This window comes from Eutrigla gurnardus (assembly GCF_963514095.1).
Source record: "Eutrigla gurnardus genome assembly, chromosome: 9".
NCBI classification, from domain to species: Eukaryota; Metazoa; Chordata; class Actinopteri; order Perciformes; family Triglidae; genus Eutrigla; species Eutrigla gurnardus.
The window spans coordinates 30,093,801-30,117,035 of NC_139923.1; the positions used below are offsets into that span (position 1 = coordinate 30,093,801).

Consider the following 23,235-nt stretch of genomic DNA (forward strand, 5'->3'; position numbering starts at 1 on the left):
TCACACGTTTATGTAAATAAAGCTTTTATTCAAACATCTGGCTGTTCCAGCAGGAAGCCTGCAGGGCGGCGCTCTCACGGGATGCTGATAGGGATGACAGAAAGAGCCCAGAAGGTATGGCCGTCATGTGAACGTAAAGAGTGAAGATGTGAGAAAACCCAGACATGAGTCAGCATTTATTCACAGAGATCATTTTCTGCAATAATCCTAAATAAAATGGAACAATCCCATTGGCAGTGGAGGTATTGCTGACTTCCTGTTGGACTGCAAACATGCTCCATCAACTGTATGTTTCAGGGCTGGACAAGGACCAGCGCTGGTGTCCTCCATGTTGGTTTGTCTGCACCAACTTCCTCCCCAAGTGGAACTGTTGTGGTCCTTGGCGGTGGCTCAAACAGCATCTCTACGCCATCGTCACCAGCCCATTCTTCGACTTCAGCATTGCCATCCTCCTGATCGTCAACATCATCTACATGTCAATGGAGCATTATCCAATGACATATCAGTTTCATTACCATATGATGAATGCAGATCTGGTCAGTGTTCAAAATTTCAAACCTTTTAAAGCTGAACTGAATCCGTTGATTTACTAATAATTCTATGTAAATATCTAAAGAGAATACAAGCTCTGTTATACCTTTGGTCTCATCCTGCACACCCAATTTCTTTCACAAAATAACATGGTAGTTACATGCGTAGCTTCCGTTCTATTCCATCCTTTCTCCCTTCCTTCCTTCCAACATTGTTGTTTACTACTCGACCTGTGTGGGGTCATCAGGGGTCACTCACACGTGACATTGTTGGTATTACTACTTGACCTGTGTGGGCTTTCCAATGATAAATATATTTACATTTACAGAAGGCATGAATTTTTATTTCTGACTTCTCCCTTGTGACCACTGATCTTTCTCCTCTGACCCCCGACCTCTCTCAGGTCTTCACAGCAATCTTCGCTGCTGAGATGGTCCTCAAACTCATGGCCATGGGCCCGAAAGGATATTTCCAGGTTAGACGTCTTGTTTGCAACTCAGTGTTGATGACAGACAGGTCCCATGGTAATTTGTTTCTTTTGCTATTGTTACAGGTGGGCTGGAACATCTTTGATAGCATCATCGTGATCTTCAGTCTGGTGGAGCTAGCTGTTGCTGTGAATATTAGAGGGTTTCTGTTGGTCAGTGTGACATACTCGTTATTGTCATCACATTGAATGAACAAATACGGGTCTCCTCGCCTGTCTGTCTACCTTTCTCTTCACCTGTCTGTCTACCTGTCCCCTGTGCAGATGCGGATGTTCAGGCTGGCCAGGTGGTGGCCAACCTTCCACTTATTGATAAAGGTCATGTGGTCCTCGGTGAGAGCTCTGAGGAACCTGACTCTGGTTCTGCTCATCATGGTCTTCATCTTCACCATGGCCGGCATGCAACTGTTCCAGCAGGACTATGAAGATTGTGTCTGTCGCATCTCAACGGACTGCCAGCTTCCTCGTTGGCACATGAATGACTTCTTCCACAGCTTCCTAATCATCTTTAGGGTCCTGTGTGGAGAATGGATTGAAACAATGTGGGACTGCATGGAGGTCTCTCATCAGGCCACGTGTCTGATCTTCTTCATGATGGTCATGGTCATCGGAAACCTGCTGGTGAGTCTCGACATGTAGACACTTTTTGACCTGAGCCTGATTAGTGTATGTCACTAATTCTCCAGTCGAGCAAGTCAGCTGCAGTATCAAACAGATCCATGTCTGGGGTCAAGGTTTCAGGTCCTGTTCTGAGTCGAAACCTTCAGGAGATAGGCCCAAATATCATCAAAGATCTTAGTTCACTCTTTGCTCATGAGAGTACCTGTGTTACAGGTACAGTTCCAGAGTCCGTTCTGGACTTTTCCAGGTTTGAATCTGTTCCTGGCCTTATTGTAGGTCCATCAAAGATCCTGAATTTGTTCTTGAGTCTGTCCCTGTCTTTGCTGCAGGATCTGAATTATTTTCTCTTCTAGTTTCAGGTTTTGGGTCTTGACTTTGTCACCGGGTGTGTTTTAGGCACTGAAGCTATTCCTACCCCGTTGTAGGAATCTGTTCCTTGAGTTGCTGCTGGTCCTGAATCTATACTTTGCTTTGTTCATGGCTTTGTTTCAGGTTTTGAAACTGTTCGCCTGGTATCAGGCCCTGGGAGTATTCCTAGCATGGTTTCAGCTTCGAACTAAGTTCCGTTTTTTTTTTAAATTCAGGTTCTGAGTGTTTTGCTGGTCCTTTTTTCATACCCTGATTGTATTGATGGTCTGTTTTCAGGGCCTGAGTCTGTTCCTGGCTGGGTATCAGGTCCTAATGTTTTCCTGGTCTTGTTTCAGATCCTGAATCTGTTCCTGACTTTGTTGCTGAGCTTGTTCAACAGTGAAAGTCTGGGGGATCCAGAAGAAAAACAAGGAAACAACTGTCACATTGCCATAGTTCGGATCAAGATGGCTGTGTGGACACTTCTGGGAAAGAAGACTCAAGACCCAGACCACCCAGGTAGGATCAGACCTACAACTACAGACGTATTTACTTCTATACCATTGATGTTGTTGCTTGTGGATTTGCATTTGTTTTGTTAGCTTGGTTTTCAGAGTTCTTGTTTTTGTTTGTTTTTGAGTCATGTTCTTTAAACTGTTAACAACTGTTATTAATAATATGAGATTTTATGACTGAATATATTTTGTGTGACTTACTTTTATCGTTAGAGGCAGAGAGTAAGGACTACCTGGCCTTGACCTCTGTGGCCTCAAACCAGCCAATGTCAGAGGTCAAGGTGGGCAGCGGTAACCATGGTGACCCGACCAACAACGACCTCAACAGTCACTCCCAGGGGGACACCATCGCAGATTCCAGGAAGACGTCTAGAGATGAAGAGAAAATAGTATTTTTTTTCTATTCCACTGCATTATTTTACATAAAGTAATGTTTTTAAAAGCTTTATATTACAGATACTCAGTATATTTTAGTAACAATTTATACAGCTATATTTATTATAATACAGACATGAAACACATCCATGTGACAACATCCAGATCTGGTTTTTAGTTAATTTTGATGAAAAATATCTTTGACCTCAATGTGATCTTGTATGAAACGGACTGTTGCTGTGTTTTAATACGGATCAAATGTTTTGAATGTGTTTGTTCAGAAACATCCTGAAGTCCAGCAGCAGGAGGACAAAGACGATCAGGGACCAGAATCACCGGAGGACTGCTGCAGCCACAGTACGATATTCTCTGTCACACTGATTAAGGACAGCAGCCAATCAGTAATCAATAACAATAACTCTGTGTGTGTTTCAGAGTGTTACCATTGCTGTCCGTTCCTGGACACAGACACGACCCAGGGTGGTGGGAGGGTCTGGTCTAACTTCAGGAGAGCCTGTCTCTGCCTGGTCCAGCACAGATATTTTGATGCCTTTATCATCTTCATCATCCTGCTGAGTAGTGCAGCTCTGGTAAAATTATTATTATTATTAGTAGTATTATTAGAGAAACAGACAGGTACAGACAGACAGACAGACAGACAGATGGGTAGGTAGAGACAGACGACATGAGGAACATTTAATATCCTCGCTAATCACACTGAGGAAACTACACTAATGGGGTAAACTACACTGAAGAAACTACAGTAGGCTTGTTTGGGATGGTCTTGGCTTGACTTGACTTGACTCATCACGCCGACGAGAGCTGCAGGTGTCTGAGGGGGCGGGCTCTAAAAGAGACGGCAGCCAAACGCCGTCAAGTCAGACAACAAAGTCAACGTGACTATGGTGCTCAAGCGATAGAACACAGCAGCAAACCAAAGATGATATGTAAAGTGTGTGTGTGTGTGTATGTATGTATATATATATATATATATATATATATATATATATATATATATATATATATATATTACACACACACACATACATAAATACATACACACACACACACGCAATGCAACATGTGGAAGGCATTCTTTTTTTCCAGTATATTTGTATTATCATTCTATGTTTGTATTAACCGGACCTCACATATAATAGGCCTACTCACAACACAATGCACGGAACTTTAGATCAAGCCATGAGATCAAAGCAACCAAAATAAAAAGTATCATTTCACCACAAGGTGGCCGCCGAGTGCGGACCTGAACATTGAACTTTTAACCAATGAGAACCATTCCACTGTAGCGGAGGTGTGGACAAGCCGGTTGCAGCCACCGTGGACCGCGCTGCCAAGCGCTGCAAGAAGCGCCTCTTAAAAACTTGTTCCCGCGATGTTTTGGGTCACGTGATATGGTCGCGACCCTGTGACGTCTTTGCAGTCGGCTGCTAAGTCGGACACAATTCTAGCCATCATGCATCGCTTTCAACCCACAATACATCACGTTAAGTAGCGCGCTGCAGGCGGCTGCATCAAGTCGAATTCGCCTACTGACTGCGGAAACTACACTGATGGAAGAAACTACACTCATGGAAGAAACTACACGGATGGAGGAAACTACACTGATGGAAGAAACTACACTGATGGAGGAAACTACACTGATGGAAGAAACTACACTTATGGAGGAAACTACACTGATGGAGGAAACTACACTGATGGAGGAAACTACACTGATGGAGGAAACCACACTGATGGAAGAAACTACACTTATGGAGGAAACTACACTGATGGAGGAAACTACACTGATGGAAGAAACTACACTCATGGAAGAAACTACACGGATGGAGGAAACTACACTGATGGAAGAAACTACACTGATGGAGGAAACTACACTGATGGAAGAAACTACACTTATGGAGGAAACTACACTGATGGAGGAAACTACACTGATGGAGGAAACTACACTGATGGAGGAAACCACACTGATGGAAGAAACTACACTTATGGAGGAAACTACACTGATGGAGGAAACTACACTGATGGAAGAAACTACACTGATGGAGGAAACCACACTGATGGAAGAAACTACACTTATGGAGGAAACTACACTGATGGAGGAAACTACACTGATGGAAGAAACTACACTGATGGAGGAAACCACACTGATGGAAGAAACTACACTTATGGAGGAAACCACACTGATGGAAGAAACTACACTGATGGAGGAAACTACACTGATGGAGGAAACTACACGGATGGAGGAAACTACACTGATGGAAGAAACTACACTGATGGAGGAAACTACACTTATGGAAGAAACTACACTGATGGAGGAAACTACACTGATGGAAGAAACTACACTGATGGAGGAAACTACACTGATGGAGGAAACTACACTGATGGAGGAAACTACACTGATGGAAGAAACTACACGGATGGAGGAAACTACACTGATGGAGGAAACTACACTGATGGAAGAAACTACACTTATGGAGGAAACTACACTGATGGAGGAAACTACACTGATGGAGGAAACTACACTGATGGAGGAAACCACACTGATGGAAGAAACTACACTTATGGAGGAAACTACACTGATGGAGGAAACTACACTGATGGAAGAAACCACACTGATGGAAGAAACTACACTTATGGAAGAAACTACACTGATGGAGGAAACTACACTGATGGAAGAAACTACACTGATGGAGGAAACCACACTGATGGAAGAAACTACACTTATGGAGGAAACCACACTGATGGAAGAAACTACACTGATGGAGGAAACTACACTGATGGAGGAAACTACACGGATGGAGGAAACTACACTGATGGAAGAAACTACACTGATGGAGGAAACCACACTGATGGAAGAAACTACACTTATGGAAGAAACTACACTGATGGAGGAAACTACACTGATGGAAGAAACTACACTGATGGAGGAAACTACACTGATGGAGGAAACTACACTGATGGAGGAAACTACACTGATGGAAGAAACTACACGGATGGAGGAAACTACACTGATGGAGGAAACTACACTGATGGAAGAAACTACACTGATGGAGGAAACTACACTGATGGAGGAAACTACACTGATGGAAGAAACTACACTTATGGAGGAAACTACACTGATGGAAGAAACTACACTGATGGAGGAAACTACACTGATGGAACAAACTACACTGATGGAGGAAACTACACTGATGGAACAAACTAGACTGATGGAACAAACTACACTGATGGAAGAAACTACACTGATGGAGGAAACTACACTGATGGAAGAAACTACACTGATGGAGGAAACTACACTGATGGAAGAAACTACACTGATGGAGGAAACTACACTGATGGAAGAAACTACACTTATGGAAGAAACTACACTGATGGAAGAAACTACACTTATGGAAGAAACTACACTGATGCAAGAAACTACACTGATGGAGGAAACTACACTGATGGAAGAAACTACACTTATGGAGGAAACTAAACTGATGGAAGAAACTACACTTATGGAAGAAACTACACTGATGGAAGAAACTACACTTATGGAAGAAACTACACTGATGGAAGAAACTACACTGATGGAAGAAACTACACTGATGGAGGAAACTACACTGATGGAGGAAACTACACTGATGGAAGAAACTACACTGATGGAGGAAACTACACTGATGGAGGAAACTACACTGATGGAAGAAACTACACTGATGGAGGAAACTACACTTATGGAGGAAACTACATGGATGGAAGAAACTAGACTGATGGAGGAAACTACACTGATGGAAGAAACTAGGCTTGTTCAGGATGGTCTTGGCTTGACTTGACTTGACTTATCACGCCGACGAGAGCTGCAGGTGTCTGAGGGGGCGGGCTCTAAAAGAGACCGTAGCCAAGCGCCGTCAAGTCGGACAACAAAGTCAACGTGACTATGGTGCTCAAGCGATAGAACACAGCAGCAAACCAAAGAGGATGTGTTATTTTATATACATACATATATATATATATATATATATATATATATATATATATATATATATATACACTCACACATACATAAATACATACATACACACACACGCAATGCAACATGTGGAAGGCATTCTTTTTTTCCAGTATATTTGTATTATCATTCTATGTTTGTATTAACCAGACCTCACATATAATAGGCCTACTCACAACACAATGCACGGAACTTTAGATCAAGCCATGAGATCAATGCGACCAAACTAAAAAGTATCATTTCACCACAAGGTGGCCGCCGAGTGCGGACCTGAACACACGTCATTGAACTTTTAACCAATGAGAACCATTCCACTGTAGCGGAGGTGTGGACAAGCCGGTTGCAGCCGTCGTGCACCGCGCTGCCAAGCGCTGCAAGAAGCGGCTCTTAAAAACTTGTTCCCGCGATGGTTTGGGTCACGTGATATGGTCGCGACCCTGTGACGTCTTTGCAGTCGGCTGCTAAGTCGGACACAATTCTAGCCATCATGCATCGCTTTCAACCCACAATACATCACGTTAGGTAGCGCGCTGCAGGCGGCTACATCAAGTCGAATTCGCCTACTGACTGCGGAAACTACACTGATGGAAGAAACTACACTGATGGAGGAAAGTACACTGATGGAGGAAACTACACTGATGGAAGAAACTACACTGATGGAAGAAACTACACTGATGGAGGAAACTACACTGATGGAAGAAACTACACTGATGGAGGAAAGTACACTGATGGAGGAAACTACACTGATGGAAGAAACTACACTGATGGAAGAAACTACACTGATGGAGGAAACTACACTGATGGAAGAAACTACACTGATGGAGGAAAGTACACTGATGGAGGAAACTACACTGATGGAAGAAACTACACTGATGGAAGAAACTACACTGATGGAGGAATCTACACTGATGGAGGACACTACACTGATGGAAGAAACTACACTGATGGAAGAAACTACACTGATGGAAGAAACTACACTGATGGAGGAAACTACACTGATGGAGGAAACTACACTGATGGAAGAAACTACACTGATGGAAGAAACTACACTGATGGAGGAAACTACACTGACGGCGGAACACATCAGCTAAGATTACGTTACATTAGCGATATCATGTAGCTAAGTTAGGTAGCTAGCTAGCAGGAGAAGCTAACAGCCATGTTGGTGATGTAACTAGCTTAGTTAGCTGGGTAGCTAGCAGGACAAGTTAATACCCGTGGTGTGACGTACCTAGCTAAGTCAGTAGGTCGCTAAGTAAAACTTAAAAAAAATAAATAAAGTCCACTCCTACTAGCTGTCCTGATTGGAGATGGTATTTGTACACACAAACACACACCTGCAACATCACAGATGGTTCTATCAACTTTGTCAACAGATGTGTGAGGACATGCACCTGCATCACCGCCGTGTCTTAAAGATGTTGGTGGAGAGAGCAGATCAGGTGATCACCTTCCTGTTCTTTGTGGAGATGGTCCTTAAGTGGCTCGCCTTCGGACTGAGGAAGTACTTCACCAACGGCTGGTGCTGGATCGACTTCCTGATCCTACAGGTGAGAACTTCATCAATAACTGATTATTGGTGATTGGTAAATGAGGCTCTTAAAAATAAACTGCTCCCAGTGGTGTTTCTACCAGTTGGTACTGGGTGAGCTAGTCCCAGTACTGTTTCTACCAGTAAGTACTGGCTAAACTGCTCCCAGTGCTGTTTCTACAAGTTGGTACTGGGTGAACTGGTCCCATTGGTGTTTCTACCAGTAGGTAACTGCTCCCAGTACTGTTTCTACCAGTTAGTACTGGCTAAACTTGCCCCAGTTTCCAGTAGTGTTTCCATCAGTTAGTACTGGCTAAACTGCTCCCAGTACTGTTTCTACCAGTTAGTACTGGTTAAACTGGTCCCAGTACTTTTTCTACCAGTTAGTACTGGGTAAACTGGTCCAGTACTGTTTCTACCAGTAAGTACTGGATAAACTGCTCCCAGTACTGATTCTACCAGTTAGTACTGGGTGAACTGGTCCCAGTGGTGTTTCTACCAGTTAGTACTGGGTGAACTGGTCCCAGTGGTGTTTCTACCAGTTGGTACTGGGTGAACTGGTCTGTGTGGTCTCTAACAGGTGTCCCTGGTGTCTCTGGCTGCCGGCATATTTGGATTCTCTGAACTTGGATCCGTCTCGTCTCTAAGGACTCTGAGAGCTCTGGGGCCCCTGAGGGCCATTTCTCGCTTCCAGGGCCTGAAGGTGAGACAGGCTATTTAAAGACGCAACCTGTCTCCCTTTCTACCTGTCTGTGTGTTGACCTGTCTTCCTCTCTACCTGTCTGTGTGTTTACCTGTTTCTCTCTACCTGTCTGTTTGTTGATCTGTCTCTCTCTACCTGTCTGTGTGTTGACCTGTCTCCCTCTCTACCTGTCTGTGTGTTTACTTGTTTCTCTCTCTACCTGTCTGTGTGTTGACCTGTCTCTCTCTACCTGTCTGTGTGTTGACCTGTCTCTCTCTACCTGTCTGTGTGTTTACCTGTCTCTCTCTCTACCTGTCTGTGTCTTGACCTGTCTCCCTCTCTACCTGTCTGTGTGTTGACCTGTCTCCCTCTCTACCTGTCTGTTTGTTGATCTGTCTCTCTCTACCTGTCTGTGTGTTGACCTGTCTCCCTCTCTACCTGTCTGTGTGTTGACCTGTCTCTCTCTCTACCTGTCTGTGTGTTTACTTGTTTCTCTCTCTACCTGTCTGTGTGTTGACCTGTCTCCCTCTCTACATGTCTGTGTGTTGACCTGTCTTTCTCTACCTGTCTGTGTCTTGACCTGTCTTTCTCTACCTGTCTGTGTGTTGACCTGTCTCTCTCTACCTGTCTGTGTGTTGACCTGTCTCTCTCTCTACCTGTCTGTGTCTTGACCTGTCTTTCTCTACCTGTCTGTGTGTTGACCTGTCTCCCTCTCTACCTGTCTGTGTGTTGACCTGTCTCTCTCTACCTGTCTGTGTCTTGACCTGTCTTTCTCTACCTGTCTGTGTGTTTACCTGTCTCCCTCTCTACCTGTCTGTGTCTTGACCTGTCTTTCTCTACCTGTCTGTGTGTTGACCTGTCTCTCTCTACCTGTCTGTGTGTTGACCTGTCTCCCTCTCTACCTGTCTGTGTCTTGACCTGTCTTTTTCTACCTGTCTGTGTCTTGACCTGTCTTTCCCTTCCTGTCCGTGTGTTGACCTGTCTTTCTCTACCTGTCCGTGTGTTGACCTGTCTCTCTCTCTACCTGTCTGTGTGTTGACCTGTCTCTCTCTACCTGTCTGTGTGTTGACCTGTTTCTCTCTCTACCTGTCTGTGTCTTGACCTGTCTTTCTCTACCTGTCCGTGTGTTGACCTGTCTCTCTCTACCTGTCTGTGTGTTGACCTGTCTCTGTCTACCTGTCTGTGTGTTGACCTGTCTCTCTCTACCTGTCTGTGTGTTGACCTGTCTCTGTCTACCTGTCTGTGTGTTGACCTGTCTCTCTCTACCTGTCTGTGTGTTGACCTGTCTCTGTCTACCTGTCTGTGTATTGACCTGTCTCTCTCTCTACCTGTCTGTGTGTTGACCTGTCTCCCTCTCTACCTGTCTGTGTGTTGACCTGTCTCCCTCTCTACCTGTCTGTGTGTTGACCTGTCTCTCTCTACTTGTCTGTGTGTTGACTTGTCTCTCTCTACCCTTCCAGCTGGTGGTCCACGTTCTGATCCGGTCCCTCCCCTCGCTGTGTGAAGTCTTGCTGGTCTACCTGATGGTCTGGTTGTTCTTCAGCATCCTGGGAGTGAATCAGTTTGCTGGAAAGCTTTCTTACTGTTTTAATGAGACGTCAGAGGAATTTTTCTTAGCAGACGTCATCGATAACAAATCTGATTGTCTGATTCTTGAAAACTTCACCGACGTCTCCTGGAAGAACATGCGATTAAACTTCGACAATGTGCCCAATGGTTACCTGTCACTGCTGACCATGGTGAGTCAGAGTTAGTCCGTCCAAACTTTTTCTTTGGAGGTACACAGACATGAGTTTAAATAGGAGCTTAGCTGCAGCCTGGTCATTTAGCCTGAGCTAACAGGCTGGTTCCTGTCTGGTTCCTGTCTGGTTTCTCTCTCAGGGGGCAGCAGCAGACTTTCATGACATCATGTATGCAGCTGTGGATGCCAGATGGGTCAGTACACCAGCAGTTTGCTTTACTGATGAGGCTCGTACTGATCCTGCTGCTGATACTGGTGTGTGTGTATGTGTGTGCAGGTGGAATCTCAGCCGGTCTACGAACACAACCTGTACAGGTGGCTGTACTTTGTCAGTTTCATCATCATGAGTTCCTTTTTCACCTTCAACGTCTTCATCAGACTCTTCATCAACAATCTGCAGGGACAAAAGATATGTTTTTATTTATTTATCTTTATTATGGTCGCGATTTTTTGTCTTTTGTTTTGTGTTTACGATTGCCTTTATTTTTGTCTTCAATTTTTTTCTTTATGTTGGTGTTTTTGTTTGTCTTTGTTTTTATTTTAGATTTAGATTTATTTGTCCCGTAGGGAGATTTGTCTTCACTTGACAGTACATTACACATCACAGACGACAACAGACACTACATGCACACCAACAATATATGACATAAACAACAATAACAACAGACACTTTACATGACGGCGGACAGACAGATCAGCGGGGCCTGCTATTAAGGGCAAATGTAGGCAAATTGGAGGGGGTCCAGGAGTGGGGTGACAAGTGGAAGAATGATGTTCAGCAGCAGTTTCTCCAGGCATTTCATTATTATGGATGTTAGGGCTATGGGGCGGTAGTGATTTGGTCCTGTGGGCCTTGTTTTTTTTGGTACTAGAATTATGGTGGCAGTTTTCCATAGAGTGGGTATTGTGGCAGTCCGATAGGATTGGCAGAAAAGTGAGTGCAGTATTGGAGAGAGTTCCATGGCACAGGTCTTAAGCACCCTGGCTGGGATGCCATCAGGCCCTGGAGCTTAACCAGGCTGGCATCGGCTCAGCTGGCGCCGTACCTCCTCCTCTGTGAAAGGTGCCGGCTCTTCAGGGTCTGGTGGTGGGAGGGCTCCTAGCAAGGCCTGACGCTCGGATGAGATGTCCTGGTTGTCAAAGCGCGTGAAAAATGTGTTCAGGTCTTTGGTGAGGGTTTCTGGATCACTGACTGAGCATGTGGGTTTGGGTTCACATCCTGTCAGGGTTTTTACTTTCTGGAAGTCTTGCTTGGTGTTCATATCTCTGATTATTTTTCTAGTTTGTTTTTGTAGTCCAGTTTAGCTTTAGAAACCTCATTTTTTATGTCCCTGTTTGTTGCCTTGAGGCAGGCCCAGTCCTTGTGCCTGAAGGATTTGTGTTTTTCGTTCATGCTCTGTTTAATTTGTGGAGTGATCCAGGGTTTGGAGTTGGGATAGATCTTTATTGATTTAGATGGAATTGTGGTTTTAGTTCTTGTTTGTACAGCGGAAGTAAACAGATGACGTTGTGGTCAGAAAGTCCGAGCGGTGGATATGAACGGGCACGAAAAGCATCGCTGATATTCCCGTAGCATAAGTCCAAGATGTTTTCCCCTCTTGTTGGAATATCCACATATTGTTGGAGTGATGGTAACACACAGTCCAGTCTGCAGCTGTTGAAGTCCCCCAGGATAAACAGCGAAGCCCCGGGGTACTTGGCTAGCATGGCATTAGCGTCCTCGGCTATTAGCTCCTCTGCTATGTTGATGTTAGCACTGGGGACTACATAGACGCAGCTGACCACAACAGTGGAGAATTCCCAGGGTATAGAAGGGATGGAGGGACAGGGTCACCAACTCCAGGTTTTTTATCTTTATGTTGTTGTTTATATTTTTCTTTGTATTTATTTTTATCTTTATGTTGTTGTTTGTTTGTCTGCATGTTGGCATTTACTTTCACTTTACCCACGTCTTTATGTTTGCGGAAACTTTGGTGTTTACTTTCTCTTTACTTGTGTCGTTACTCTGCAGGGAGACATATTTTCATGACAGAGCAGCAACATAAATTCTGCCGGGCTGTGAAGATACGTCTGATGAAACCTCAGAAACCAGTTCCACGACCTCAGGTATACGTTCACCAACTTTCTGTTTTCTCATGTACAGGAAACTGGGGCCCGTTTCACAAAGCAGGTTCAACAAACTCTGAACCTAACCCTGAACTCTGAGTTGAACAACTCTGAGATGGGCAACTCTGAGTTTTCGGTTTCAGAACAGTGGTTTTGAATTAGTTCAGTCAACTCTGAGTATGTAAACTCTGAGTTACGCGCGTGCCTGCCGACTCTACAAAGCCATCATCAATGGAGCTCCGATACTACGATTCACCATGGCAGCTGGGAGAGCGTTATTAGATATTACTGAGTGTTTATGTAGAAAACGAGCTCATCCTTAGAAAGCGGAGCAACGTAACTGCAGCAAATTAGCGATAGTTGGCATGGCAGACATTTACTGCCCGATCTAATGTGTATAACTGAATGAAACAGTCTATTGATCTAAAGGTAAGTTTTTGTTTTCGACCTTGCAGAGCAACCCTGTGGTGTAATGGTTAGCAATGCCGCCCACGGTGCAGGGGACAGGGGTTTAACTCCCGTAGTTCACAAAGCAGTTCATTGAATGAATTATCATTTTCATTGGGTGCAATCCCCCCATGCACAGAAAGAAAGTGGCGTCAATTGAAAGCAGAAGAATATTGCGCAAATACGTTAACTAAGGCATATGATTTTAATCATATTTCACATATTAAACAGTAAATATAAGCAGGTATGTCAACACAGAAATGTACTTAAACATTTCATAAATCTCCCATTCGCAAAAACGCTAGCTCCGCAAAGAATCTGGTTGCGGATTATGTCCGTGATATGAAATGTTGAAAATGTCGGAGAATATTGTTTAGATAATATCTAATGTGTTTGGAAGGAAAGGCAATCAAAATCCTCTCCCGACGCAAAGCTGCTAGAATCACTTTTATTTCCATATCAATTAGGTTGACGATGATGAAAGGACGGCACATTTTTTCAGAGTTGGTTCAGATTCCGGAAAAAGGCCGAGACATGTAGGGAGAAACTCAGGGTTTGTTGAAGCAAACCTGCTAGCGAGCAGGTTAGGTTCACGGAGTATGTTACCCGGGTAACTGACTCAGATTTATGCTGAACTGGCTTTGTGAAACCGAAAAACCAGAGTTTCCCTCATCTCAGGGTTAACTAACTCAAGGTTTTCACTAAACCTGCTTTGTGAAACGGACCCCTGATGTCTTGAGTTCAGGTTCAGGCTAGACCAGAGGCCTGGACTAAGAAGCAGGATTTGGGCTTAGTGAGGTAATTTAAAGTCCCAGTCTGCAACATTATTTTGATCATATTCACTGAAGCCGATAGAACAAAATAAATCATCCGGTTTTAGAAAAAAATGTGCGCCTCTACGTGCAGTAGAGCCTGTTGTTTGTTTTGCAAAGATAGACAGAGCCCGGATCATCCTGTCCAATCAGCACGCAGGGCTGTGTTCGTGCACACACAGAGCCCCTCCCCCCTCGGGTCGTTCCACTATCACAGGGGGGAGGCGGAGGGAAGTAGCAACAAGCTTCCAATTCCTCGTTAAAAACCCAAACGAGGAGGTCCAAAACAACCAAGGAAAAGAAAACACCGGTGGAAAAGAAGGAGAAAAAGAAAGATGGCGACGGTGCCCGTGATAAAACCAGAGTCAACATCGGACCCACTTTTCAAAGGTGGCGTGATCTAAGGGAGTTCAAAGGGCACGAAGTCGAGGGGGAGGAGCTTGGTGGTCGTGGGGGAGGAGCTTGGTGGTCTTGGGGAGGAGCTTGTGGTCATGGGGGAGGGGCTCAGTGGTAGTGGGGGAGGGGCTCGTGGTCATGGGGAGGAGCTTGGTGGTTGTGGGGGAGGAGCTTGGTGGCTGTGGGGGAGGAGCTCGGTGGTCGTGGGGGAGGAGCCTGAGAATTGTAAACATTCAAAATCTGACAGAGTGCCCTTGATCCGCCAGACTTGCCGACTGGGACTTTAAGCTAACCCTTGGTTTTCCGTCCTACGACGCTGGTTCACTTCTTACCGGGGTAGATCGCCATGGTAACTTACGCTGCAGAGCTAACCTGCTCCGGAGCAGGTTATGTTCCTGAGATCAACATAGAGAAAAGCACCGCCTACTGACCAATCAGCTCTCTTAAAGATGGCATCAGCATTTATAAAAGATCCTGTGAAGCTTTGTGCACAGAATTTTTTTTTAAGAAAAAGCTCGGTGGATCATGGATCGGGTCTCTTAGTAGAGCTGAATAAACTGATAGAAACTGGTAATGAACTGATAATAAATGTATAGAGTCTCTGGATTCTATGCTTCTCTGACATCGTCTGTTTTTTTTCAGAACTGTTTGCAGGCTCGTCTCTTTGACCTGGTTACTAAACCGTCCTTCAAAGTCCTCAGCGCTGTGGTGATCCTCATGTACATGGTGTCCCTGATGGTGTACACAGACCAGCAGAGCATGCAGATGGACATCATCCTGTACTGGATCAGTTTTTCCTTCATTGTCATCTTCTTCACGGAGCTCATCGTGAAGATTGTCGCTCTGAGACGGCACTATTTCACTGACGGTTGGAACATCTTCGACTTTGTGGTGATCACCTTGTCCGTTGTAGGTGAGTTAATTTATTTAATAACAACAGAGACCAGTTCCTGGTTTACTCTTGGACCCTTTCCACTACGGAAAAGGGACCTTAGGGACCATTCGGTATTCATGGAATATGAGGAAAATGGGGGGTCGGTTATGTCTTAATATTCTTTGTTGAGGGGTGGGTCACCCAACAATTTTTAGTCTGAGTCACGTGACGAGGTATTTGCTCGATAGTCACCTGACCTGGTAGTCGCTCAATATTTATGTGACCTGGTAGTCCCTCGATAGTCACGTGACCTGATAGTCCCTCGATAGTCACGTGACCTGGTAGTCCCTCGGTAGTCAGGTGACCTAGTAGAGCAGCAGCATAGTGTGGATATTTAATGAGCTGGTGGTGAGGATGTTGACGTCGCCCTGCCATCTTACCTCTCATGACATTGGTGGTTGATGGCGCTGTAGGTCGCCGCATCATCCTGTCATAAAACTTGGATGTTTTTTTTTAATCCCCAGTGGGATTATGAAGGAAAGAAAATGACTGAATAAATGATTTCTGTCTTTAGGCTTGTTTGTTGCTGACCTCCTGGAGAAATACTTTGTATCGCCAGAAGTCCTCTTGCTGCTGAGAGTGGTTCATATCTTTCGTATCCTCCACATGTCCAGGGTCATCTCGAGGCTGTTATTAGTCTTAATGATGTCGCTTCCTGCCCTTTTCAACATCTGCTTCCTCCTCTTCATCGTCATGTTCACCTACTCTATCTTTGGCATGTTTAACTTTGCCTATGTGAAGAAGGGATACATGATTGACGACATGTTTAACTTCGAGACATTTGTGAACAGTGTGATCTGTATATTTATGAGCACCACCTCGACTTCGTGGGGCGGTCTGCTGATACCCATCATCAACATGGACTGTGACCCTGACATGGAGAACCCTGGATCCAGCATCAAAGGGAACTGTGGCAGCCCGGCAATCGCCATCGTCTTCTTCACCACCTACATCTTCCTGTCCTTCCTGCTGGTTGTCTGCCTGTACATCACTGTCGTCATGGAGGCTTTTAATCCCGATGAAACTGGGAAGCTGAGTGAAGACCACCTCCAGATGTTCTATAAAATCTGGATGAAGTTTGATCCCAATGGATCGCAGTTCATACAGTACAGGTGAGTCCAGCTGAGTCCAAACTCATTGAAGTACAGGTGAGTCCAGCTGAGTCCAAACTCACTAAAGTACAGGTAAGTCCAGCTGAATCCAAACTCACTGAAGTACAGGTGAGTCTAGACTCACTGAAGTACAGGCAAGTCTAGACTCACTGGAGTACAGGTGAGTCCAGACTCACTAAAGTACAGGTGAGTCTAGACTCACTGAAGTGACTAAAGCTCAAGCAGTCTTTCATACATCTCTCGTGGTCTGTAGTGGTTTCTAATGGACTCTTCTGTTCTACAGTGAGCTATCAGACTTCTGTGATGCTCTGCGGGATCCTGTGAGGATCCCTGAACTAACCACTATCAATCTGAACCACATGGATCCACATCCTGGAGACAAAATCCACTACGCTGACGTCCTTCAAGCACTCGCCACACAGGTGATTTTCTTCTTCTTCTTCTTCTTCTTCTTATATTGTCATCATTATTATTATTATATTCCATGTGGTTCCAGGTGTTGGGGGTCTCAGAACAGATGAACTCTCTCAAAGCCAGGATGGAGGACAAGTTCATGGCCAGCCAATCCAAGGTTCTGTTCAATTCTATTCTATTTGAAATGAAGGCAACGTAGAAGTGACAAAAACTGTAGTTCATCAGACGTCCACTGGAGGCTCTAACAGAGAGCCGGTCGTCATTGACCTCCTTGTTAGCAGTAGAAATGTTCTCTACTTTATTCTATGAACTAATGACAACAATTCTTCAATATATTGACATTTACTGCATTTATTTTAAGAAAATGACAATTTTTCACAATAACAAAACAGATTCAGTGTTTTCTGACCTTGAATAATGCAAAGAAAACAAGTTAATAATTATTTTTAAACAAGACACACATACCCCTTTTCCACCAACGCGAACCTAGTTCAGGAACCGGGCCGGTGCCGTGCTGGTTCGCAGTTGGTTCAACTTGCGAACCTTCTGAGAACCTGTTTGCGTTTCCACCGGCTAGAGAGCCCAGAGAGCCACGTCATTACGTCACTGTATACATCTGAGGTTTCCCCGCAGCGCTCATTTCAAGCATAGCAGACATGTCTCTTCAGAAAAAGTGTTTATTTTGGCAAATAATACAATAACAATAAAATGCACAAAATACTAAAATCACAACATGTTTTAAAGTGTAGAACAGTGTGTGATCAATAGATCGGAGTGTTTGATGTTTAGTCATCTGCAGGTTGGACCTCCGTTCATCGCCGATGTCCGACAGCTCTACAAACACAAACCAGAGAACAGCGGTTTAATCACAAACGTGTCCACGACGCTGTTAACACAGATGTTAAGTCACGTTGGTAGTTGGTAACGTTTAGTGAGCCAACGGCAGTCAGAAAGTGGCATGCTAACGTTGTTGTTAGCAATATCACGCTAGCTGGCTAGCTAGCCGGTCGACTTACATTACCCGAGGAAGCAAAGCCACTAGTTGCTGCTGTTACTAACGTAATCACTAGCTTGGTAAACTAAACAGAAATGTGTCGTTGGTTTGCAACGAGGTGAAACATTTTAAAAGTGAAACTTACCGGGAACAGTAACGTTAGTAAAACTCAGCAGCGGCGTATTTCCCCCCGTTGCCTCAAGCGTTAACCCCGCCCCCAGCCCCTAACGTAAGCAAGACCTTCTCCGGGGCCGGTTCCAGCCCAGCAAGGAGTTGGGGCCGCTCAGGAACCAGTTTTCCAGGCCGAGAGCCGGCTCTTTGTCTGTGGAAACAGGAAAAACTGGTTCGCAATTGGGCACCGGCTCCGAACCTGCCCTCAAAATGCCCCGGTGGAAAAGGGGTAACAGAGACCTCCATGTCATCGCCAACGGTACCCTGACTATTGTTAGGTACCGGGATGAAATCCTCAGACCATATACTGGTGCAGTGAACCCTGGGATCCTCCTGGTGCAGGGGGCTATGGGTTCCTCCTGGTGCAGTGGGCCCTGGTTTGCTCCTGGTGCAGTGGGCCCTGGGTTCCTCCTGGTCCAGGACTAGCCCAGCCTTATGTGTCCAGAGTGTGGCCCTCGCATCCCCCTGACCTGAATCCAACTGAGCACCTTTGGGATTGATCCAGGTCTGGGAGGAGATCCCCCCCCCAGGACCCCATTCTCCAACTTATCAGGAGCAGCCCAGACCTTGTTGGGGGTACCTCTAGGCAGACTGCCAAACTCACTACAGAGTCACATAATGAGCATGATGTATGTATGTATATATATTTATATGTATACCTGATAGACGATTATTTATTGTTGATACCTGCAGGTTTCATGTGAACCAATCAGCCTGCAGAAGAAACAGGAAGACATGGTGGCGGCAGTGATCGACGGAGAGATGGAGACAGAGTCTCTGGAAGGTGGAGGGGGCGTTTCAGCTTTACACTGAGTTTGTTCTCTCTTCAACTTCCTGTCACATGATTTTCTGGGCTGCTTGTGGATCAGGTTGGTCCTCCTACAGTCCAGGTCACCAACACCAGACCATCAGTGTCCCTCAGTGGGCTTTATGATAACATTTTAACATATTAGCAGTATTACATATTTGTATTTAAAGTGAAAAGCTAACAAAAGCAACAGCATTTGAAAAAAAAACATGTTATTAGCATGAAAACATTTATATTAAAGTAATAATCATACTAATAATGGAACATTATAACATCATTAACAAAATGTCAACATTAGCATGATAGAGGAACAGCATTCGTTTGATGATGTTGGTGTTAGTTTGGTATCAGATCCACCCGTCGCTCCTCCACAGTCCAAATATGGAAGGCTGATGTGAGTGTTATATTGTGGTTCCTCCACCAGGTGTCACTGCTCCTTCAATATACATCCCACTGATTGATTGATTGATTAAATAGTAAATGGTAAAATTAATTTACTTACCAGAAGCTCCTCGACACATTAAATTGAACCAAAATGTCATTCTAGTGTCAGAGAATCATCAAACGTTGTAGACCAAACAATTTACTTTATTTTTGTGTACTCTTGTTGTTTTTCTTCTATATTTGTAAAACACATTAAACAAGCTAATTAATGCAGCCCAAATCATGTCATGTGGTTTGATATTTCTATTGTACTTTCTTAGTGATATTACTGGTAGCCTCTGATTGGGTCAGTCTTCGAGAGCAGTAGCTGATTGGAGGAATTGATTGATTGGAGACAATGCATCTGGGTGCAGAGAGATTTGAGCTAAAAGTTATGAAGTTCGATGGAGATGAACTGCGCCTCGCCTGGAAAGTAGACGAGAGCAGGAGGCAGAGCCTAAAAGCTGCGCTCCAGTCCGACAGTTTCCCGCAGCCTTCAAAGATTCGCCAGGAAGTCATAGAGAAAGTTACATCTTGCATGATGGGACCTGTAGTTTGTGGCCATGTTCGCATTTATTTCTATTTGTTCTTAAATATCGATGGAAATCAGAATACTTTAGTAAACCCTCAGGAAGTTATACATATAAAGTATAAAATAATGCCACCAGATACAGTATATGTAATGTATGAACATAATATGTATATAAAAACACTATAAAGTAAAGTAGTGTATCTGCTGTATTAGTATCATGGAATATACAGTAGTTCATATAATATTGCACGTAAAAAAACTCAAAACTAAAAACTCAAATAATAATAATCATAATGTCTATATAAATAACCTATTTTATTGTTGTTATTATGATTATTATTATGATTATTATTATTATTATTATCATCATCCACACAACAGCTCCAGGTCCAGGTCCTTGCTCCTAGATGCCTCAGTAGGAACAGGTTGGAGCTGCCACATCACAGCTGCAGCCTCTGCACTTTCAGGGTCATCAGGCCAGAGCCTGATGCAATACCGGGTCAGGGTTTCAGGTGCTGACCATCAGGGCAATGGATGGAAATGGTCCGTCCAACGGCAACATGGTCTACAGAATCGTCAGTGAGGAGGACGCCATCACCTTGTTCATTACATAGAGGATGACAGCAACAACTACCCACAGCCAGATGTGCAACATGGTCCATTCCCACCCCTAACCTTAACCCTGAATGCAATGATAAGCGCCTCCTTTCAACAACAGCAGCTGGACACAAATTAATTTAAGATTTTTGGGTTGGAAGCAATGAATCATGGATTTCCTGCCATGCGCTACAGGAGTGCCCGGGCAAGGACAAACAGACTTAAGAACAGCTTTTCCCCCAGAGCCATTGCCACCTTGAACTCAAACAGGCACTAACCCTGTGTGTAAACATCTGTGTACTGTGCAATATCCCTCCTACATTCCCCATCATGTGTTCTTCTTTCATTGTGCAAATGCAATAACCATACAGTATTATTATCTACTCCTGATCATCCAATCATGGACATGTATATATTTATCTATCATGCTGCTGAACTGTGAGCACTTTATCTTATGCACTATCCATTGTGTTTTAAATGTGTTGCCTATGTGTTCTTTTTATATAAGGGATTTATATCTTTTGTTGTACACACTGAAAGGAGATGCTTTTAATCTCATTGTACTTGTATAGTGACAAATAAAGGCATTCTATTCTATGTCGTCCTTCGCCTCTTTCAGCAAAACCATCCTCACTGTGAAAAGAGCAAAATCTTGTTTAATAGTCTAAATCTATTAGTTTCATGTTCAGGGACACTGAGTGTCCTTTTTCATGTCTCTCAGCACTAAAACAGTTTAAAGTTAACTGGGATCACTCTTCATGGTGGAGACATGAATTACACTCATAATGTGACAATTAAACGTCCAAGTGACGTAGTATTAAATACTGAGGAAGGCTACTGTGGTGGGGGATGGGGAGGTGGACGGGTCCACTAGCACAGGACTTAAGATCACAAGACCCTGTTGGACAGTCCTAAAGTGTTGTTGAGACGAGAAAAATTGGTGACGGTTTTCCTCAACTGACAACAAGGTTTTGTTGTCTAAAGCTAACGTTGGTTTTGTTGTCTAAAGCTTACATTGGTTTTGTTGTCTAAAGCTAACGTTGGTTTTGTTGTCTAAAGCTAACGTTGGTTTTGTTGTCTAAAGCTTACATTGGTTTTGTTGTCTAAAGCTTACATTGGTTTTGTTGTCTAAAGCTAACGTTGGTTTTGTTGTCTAAAGCTAACGTTGGTTTTGTTGTCTAAAGCTTACATTGGTTTTGTTGTCTAAAGCTTACATTGGTTTTGTTGTCTAAAACCAACGTTGGTTTTGTTGTCTAAAGCTAACGTTGGTTTTGTTGTCTAAAGCTTACATTGGTTTTGTTGTCTAAAGCTTACATTGGTTTTGTTGTCTAAAACCAACGTTGGTTTTGTTGTCTAAAGCTAACGTTGGTTTTGTTGTCTAAAGCTTACATTGGTTTTGTTCTCTAAAACCAACGTTGGTTTTGTTGTCTAAAGCTAACGTTGGTTTTGTTGTCTAAAGCTAACGTTGGTTTTGTTGTCTAAAGCTTACATTGGTTTTGTTGTCTAAAGCTTACATTGGTTTTGTTGTCTAAAACCAATGTTGGTTTTGTTGTCTAAAACTAATGTTGGTTTTGTTGTCTAAAACCAACGTTGGTTTTGTTGTCTAAGGCCTGGTTCACACTGGACCGCCGAAAATCGCGAGCGATCCGCTGCCCCCCTGTTCAGACCAGACGCGTATTTCTCCGCGGCAGTAGACAAGCGCTTCTGCTCAGCTGTTGTTCATTCAGAGCTATTTTTTCCATTAAACCCCATACAATAATACGCCATGTTTCTGTAACCAAGAAGTTTGAACACTTCTTGTATTTATCCGTTCTCTCTCTCTCTCAGAGAGAGCGAGAGAGAGAGAGAGGGACACACACACACACAGACAGAGAGAGTGTGTATGGAAGTAGACAGTAGTAGTGCTGATAGACCGTTGAAATGCACATATTTGTTTATCTACTCTTCACATTTATTAAATGTATTGTCTCTTCCTGTTTCGAGTTTAGATACACAAATATGATTGCGTTTGTCAATCGCGGTATTTTATTTTGAAAATTGCTTTTATTTAGAAAATTGACTGGATTGTCTCGTGTTTCTCTGTGTGATTTCCTGCCAGAATTAACAACACCATAGCTTAACAGGGCACCGAATGGAAGCGGGCTCCGCTACGCGTCTATTCGCGGCGCTTCCGCGTCCAGTGTGAACCAGGCGTAAAACCAACGTTGGTTTTGTTGTCTAAAACTAACGATGGTTTTGTTGTCTAAAGCTAATGTTGGTTTTGTTGTCTAAAACCAATGTTGTTTTTTTTGTCTCAAGCTAACGTTGGTTTTGTTGTCTAAAGCTACCGTTGGTTTTGTTGTCTAAAGCTAATGTTGGTTTTGCTGCTAAAGCTAACATTGGTTTTGTTGTCTAAAGCTAATGTTGGTTTTGTTGTCTAAAGCTAATGTTGGTTTTGTTGTCTAAAACAAACATTGGTTTTGTTGTCTTAAGCTAATGTTGGTTTTGCTGCTAAAGCTAACATTGGTTTTGTTGTCTAAAGCTAAGGTTGGTTTTGTTGTCTAAAGCTAACGTTGGTTTTGTTGTCTAAAGCTAACTTTGGTTTTGTTGTCTAAAGCTAATGTTGGTTTTGCTGCTAAAGCTAACATTGGTTTTGTTGTCTAAAGCTAATGT

The 23,235-nt window shown here is 43.8% G+C and overlaps 1 protein-coding gene across 1 annotated transcript in view; it reads left to right on the forward strand.

The window, feature by feature from the left end:
- LOC311018387 (sodium channel protein type 4 subunit alpha B-like) overlaps positions 1-21,180 on the forward strand; it is a 33,106-nt gene extending 11,926 nt beyond the window's left edge. The window contains exons 12-31 of the mRNA XM_084017332.1: positions 54-114; positions 298-536; positions 935-1,006; positions 1,085-1,171; positions 1,283-1,639; positions 2,344-2,506; positions 2,716-2,891; positions 3,159-3,234; positions 3,313-3,467; positions 8,260-8,433; positions 8,995-9,117; positions 10,557-10,835; positions 10,978-11,031; positions 11,115-11,246; positions 12,842-12,943; positions 15,241-15,511; positions 16,047-16,644; positions 16,928-17,066; positions 17,141-17,215; positions 18,917-21,180. Of these exons, the coding sequence (XP_083873458.1) occupies positions 54-114; positions 298-536; positions 935-1,006; positions 1,085-1,171; positions 1,283-1,639; positions 2,344-2,506; positions 2,716-2,891; positions 3,159-3,234; positions 3,313-3,467; positions 8,260-8,433; positions 8,995-9,117; positions 10,557-10,835; positions 10,978-11,031; positions 11,115-11,246; positions 12,842-12,943; positions 15,241-15,511; positions 16,047-16,644; positions 16,928-17,066; positions 17,141-17,215; positions 18,917-19,036 (3,453 nt within the window). The 3' untranslated portion in view covers positions 19,037-21,180. The remainder of the gene's footprint in view (positions 1-53; positions 115-297; positions 537-934; positions 1,007-1,084; positions 1,172-1,282; positions 1,640-2,343; positions 2,507-2,715; positions 2,892-3,158; positions 3,235-3,312; positions 3,468-8,259; positions 8,434-8,994; positions 9,118-10,556; positions 10,836-10,977; positions 11,032-11,114; positions 11,247-12,841; positions 12,944-15,240; positions 15,512-16,046; positions 16,645-16,927; positions 17,067-17,140; positions 17,216-18,916) is intronic.
- Positions 21,181-23,235: the final 2,055 nt, after the last annotated feature.